The 4,905-nt window shown below is 45.3% G+C and overlaps 1 protein-coding gene across 1 annotated transcript; it reads right to left on the bottom strand.

Moving 5' to 3' along the window:
- Nucleotides 1-663: 663 nt before the first annotated feature.
- On the bottom strand, nt 664-3,127 carry rnf139 (ring finger protein 139; the record flags this gene model as incomplete). Its single annotated transcript, XM_042516519.1, has 4 exons — nt 664-915; nt 1,309-1,415; nt 1,867-2,014; nt 2,468-3,127. Coding segments are annotated over 4 exons (1,167 nt in total), but the record flags the coding sequence as incomplete, so codon positions are not given.
- Between the last annotated feature and the right edge of the window lie 1,778 nt (nt 3,128-4,905).

Raw genomic sequence — 4,905 nt, 5'->3', positions numbered from 1 at the left:
TTTTTTTAACGTTTAAGCAAACAGTCAACAACTGATGGTAAAAAAATTACTTATTTTGCTACGAGTAACTCATTTACTTTTCGTTGTTGCACATTTTAGCATATGTGACCCCGTGCACGAGCATTTTAAACCTGCAGCCGATTTTCGAGGAAATGACTTCTGCAACAAAAAAAAAGCTAATATTCGTTAATTATAACGCTACTTTAGCTCATAAATGAATTCAAACTTTGAGTAAACACCTGATGTTCTTCGTTCTGCCGCTGAAGCACCGAGCAGCTCTGTGCACGCAAAATATCACGATACTGATGATGCGTATCGATTCGTCCTCCCACCAATAACGCCTTTACGTTGTAATTACACGGATGGAAAATACGATTCTTCCGAGGAGACGAATCTGAGATTTTTCGTGATTATGAGGGGCGAATAATAATCGATGTTTTAACTTTATTTAATCAGATTCTGTCTTTAATTTATTTGTCCCACCCGCCGCCCAGCAGCTTCGCCAAACCGGGAACGATGCGTCTCTCTTCGTTTTATATGAGGTTAATGTTTTAGTGTGCACCGTCCCAGTTTAAATAAAGTTACATTACATTAAGTTACATCACATTAGGTGACGCAGCATAAATCAGGACGTTTCAGACTGACGTTACGGCGAATCCTCACCTTGAGGCAGAGCTCCACGCAGAAGGCGGTGACGGCGAAGAGCCAGGTGTTGAGGGCGTAGTGGTGCCACAGGGCGTAGCTGAGCACCACGGGGAGCACGAAGAGCGCCAGGGACACCAGCAGGACGGGGAAGTGGCGGCGGAAAGAGGACACGTGCGAGGCGCTGAGGGACATCAGGACGGGGTCGGTCATGCCGTGGATGAAGTGCAGGATGGCGGTCAGCAGGAGGCACATGTTCCGGCTCAGACGGACCTGAGAGTCACAGTGACGATTTAAACACCACAAGTCTTTAACCCTTTGTTTTTTTAGGTCCCATACGGATTATTAGTACGTTCAGGTCTACTGCCAAAGAAAACAAGATCACCATCACCAACGACCAGAGTCTCCTCAGCGAGGACATTGGACACACGGTCCAGGAAGCGTACAAAGCTGAGGACGATGTCCGGCGTGACGCCGTGTCTGCTGAGAATGGTCTGATTTTACATTTTTCCTGTGTGCTGTTCTTATTTTTTCTTTTTTGTGTTTTGTGACTTTAAGTGTGCGGCTCTTTGTAACGTTGGTTTGATGAGTGCTTAATAAATAAACTTTATCATCATCATTATTGTTATTATAAATCAACCCGAGAGCTGGAGGCGTGAGACGTACCAGCCGCTCCTCGGGGTCCAGGCTGCTGAGGCCGGTCTGCAGAGCCAGGATGAAGAACAGGACCGGAGCCACGAAGCCCAAACGTTTGTCCTCCTCCTCCGTCGATCCTGAGGGGACAGAGCGAGACACAGTGAACTCCAGCAGCATCTATTTTATTGTTTTTATTCTTTATTTAAATGCTCAGGCCATACAGCACTGATGTTTACTTTATTTTTGGTTCTTCTTTATTTTTGTTTGTGTGTAATGTTAAATAAGTAAACTGTTAAATTTGTTTGTGGAAGAAAGCAGCCTTCGGTGAATTTTTCCACCACAAGATTGGTCTCAAAAATCCCATATTGGTCGGGCTCTACTTGTTCTTAATTCGTGTTTCGAGGAGGTTAAACAAGCAGATAATATCAGCTCTTAGCGATCGCCAGCCCCTAAATCGAACAAAATCACATGAGGCAGACTTTGTGATATCCGCAAATATCGTATCGTCGCCTAAAGTATCGATATAATATCGCATCGTGAAAAAAAATGTTATTTCACTACTATAATCACACACGCGGTCAGAGGTACCTATGAAGGCCAGGATGCTGAGGCCGAGGTAGTGAGCCACCGAGGAGATGACGGCGCTCATCCCCAACACGGTGAGCGTGGAGTCGCAGCCAGAGATGATGAGGTTACTGGTCAGATCCCAGAACACGTCCCAGCTCAGCAGGTAACCCTGAAACACACACACACACACACACACACACACACACTCCCTTTACTCTTTACATGCACACATTCAGATATACTGTTTGCCGGATTTACGGGTGCACGTTTGTTTTTGGGTGATCCAAAGATCCCTCTGACAAGATTTTAGCGTCAGGTTTTAATCCGACTGCCGAGGAATCAGAAATCTCAAACAAATCATCGTCAAAATCATCAAAAATGATTCCTGCACAGATCTTCTAACTCAATTTAAGACTTTTTAAGACCTTTTAAACACAACTGAATGTTTTTCACTCGTTGAAACCTGAGCTCCTGAGTGTGATTTCTTAGCAGCATGTGGAGAATGTAAACGCATATCGGTTCCAAATATCGGTTATCAGTCTCATTAACTACCAATAATCAGTATCGGTGTCAGCCCTGAAAGAAAAATACCGGTCGACCTCTAATCTCCATCCCCTCTCACCTGTGAGTCGGAGCTCCCGTCTGTGGCCCCGCCCGTGGCGTCCCCGCTCTCCCTCCTCACCGCCCGAACCACGTAGACCAGGATCAGTGCCTGGGCGGTGACCCGGGTCAGCCAGAACACCCGTAGCACGTCGGGGAATCGGATCCTCTTCCAGGTGTCCTCCAGCAGCAGCTGCAGCCCGTACATCCGGTACATGTGCCGCACCAGCAGGTAGACGTACCGGCACGAGTAGTAAAACCATTTCAGCTTCATGGCGAGGCACACGGCCGTGTTGAGAGCCAGCGCCAGCCCCGAGAACACCGCCACCAGCTGCCGGACGTCCGCGGGCAGCTCGATCATCAGCCCCCACAGAGGGATCATGATGTCCAGCACCACCAGCGCCGCAAACACCGACTGCAGGTTGAGCAGGAACACGTAGCCCACGCCGAAGACGAGCTGGACGGCAGCCATGCCCAGCCACAGCGTGGGGCCGTTCCTCGGCAGCAGCTTGAAGCCCAGCGCCGCCTTGTAGTAGGCGCTGTAGAAGTCTATGTGGGACGTGGCGTAGTAGTTGATGAGGACGGCCGCCACGCCGAGCAGAACGGCGAAGAAGAGCGTGTAGAACTTGAACAAGGCTTTCTGGGAGAGCAGCAGCACCATGCTGGAGACGAGGACGCCTGAGACACCACAGAGACACAGTCAGTGAAGACGGACATCAAAGTGAGCACACTCTGACAGTTTACAGGGCTGTCCACATGTCTTCAAGGACAACATTTCAAAACTTTCACAAGACTTTTCAAGGACCCATAAGACCCCTTTAAATCACTGAACTCAGCAGGCTTATATGTGGGACAGGTGTCCACATGGGACAGCTTTTAATTCCCTTCACACAAAACTGATGGAAAAACAATCAAATATTAACTTAACCCTTTGTTTGTTTGTTTGTTTGTGTGTATATATGTACACAGCAGATAAACAGCAGTATGCACAAAAAATAGCAGAGGACAGAGGACGGAGGACGGAGGACAGAGGACGGAGGACAGAGGACAGAGGACAGAGGACAGAGGACGGCTGAAAATCTGTCTCTGTTTCTCTGAGAGAGAACGACACGAAACACAAACAAGATCAGGAGGAAAACAATCAGCTCAGAGTGTTTTAATCCCGACCCGCCAGAGGACCAACGAGCAGCAAACACACACACGCACGCACGCACGCACGCACGCACGCACGCACACACACACACACACACACGCTCGACTGAACGTGAAGCTCAGTTATCAAACCTTTGTCACATCGAGGCGCACCGCAGAAAAAACAGCTGTCATGAGGTGAAAAGCGGAAACCTGCCGTGTAAAATAAACCCCTGAGAGCTTCGCGTGGAAAGAAAGTTCTCCACTAAACACAGAAAAACGGCGAGCAGCACACGTGTTGCTCTCGTCATGTATGATCACACTCACCGACGTGAACAGTCTGACTCCTCCACAGCGGCTGGAGATTTTATGCTCTTTCAGCCAGCTGCTATAAATCCATATTACTTCTACAGTCTTACCTAAAAAAATGTAAAATGAATTAAATAATAATAACAATAAAAATAAGAATAAGAATAACAGGATAAAAATGCATCTTAGTTTGACAACAAAAAGGCCTGTTTTATCCTTTATGTTTTAATAAATGTTTCGGCAAAATTCTCCCTCAGACTAAAGGATGTGTTTCGTTGTTTTTTTGGTAAAATTTTTCTTAAATTTAAGTCTAAATGGCACCAAAGTCTCATTTAAAAGTCTTGAATCACACTTTTTGAGGAGGGAATGCAAAACGGGTCGGACATTTAAAAAAAAAAAAGTAATCACTGAGGAGGGACTTTTTAAATTCGGCTCAGGTGAGGGACAAACTGCTTGAAACTAAAATATTTTACATTTATTTTAAATTAAAAAAGTCCCCCCTCCTCTGATAAATAAAGTACGAGTGAAGGCAGAGTTTGATTATTTGTACGTGACGCGGCGTTTTTTTACCCCGAAATTATTGTAAATAATGTGATTGTGATTTGTCCAGATCACAAAATTAAGATTTTAAAATGCAAAGTCCAAATAAAAACGATTAAAAAATAAAGATTTATTAAGACATATTTATACCATTTAAAGACTTAATGAAGCTTTTTTTTAGATTAATGAATTAAATATCATATTTAAGGACTTTTTTAGGATTCCTGAGAAAAAAGCAGGAAAACTGTCTGATGAAAATCTGAAGCACAGCGATAAAACAACAGATGTATTAATACATAACATACAAATACAAGTACATGAACGTGTTCAGTGAACTGACGGTCGGCACTTTCTTCTTTATCGCTGGACGTCTCTCACACAGCTTGGAGCCGCCTCGACCTTTGACCCCGCACCTTAACCTGGATCTCTGGATCTGCTCTGCTGAGATTTCAGACTTTAAATAAACTTAATTTTGCCGTT

This window comes from Plectropomus leopardus, unplaced genomic scaffold (assembly GCF_008729295.1).
Source record: "Plectropomus leopardus isolate mb unplaced genomic scaffold, YSFRI_Pleo_2.0 unplaced_scaffold24498, whole genome shotgun sequence".
Lineage (NCBI taxonomy): Eukaryota > Metazoa > Chordata > Actinopteri > Perciformes > Serranidae > Plectropomus > Plectropomus leopardus.
The sequence above is the reverse complement of the archived record's forward strand: the minus strand, read 5'-3'. Positions and strand labels throughout refer to the sequence as shown.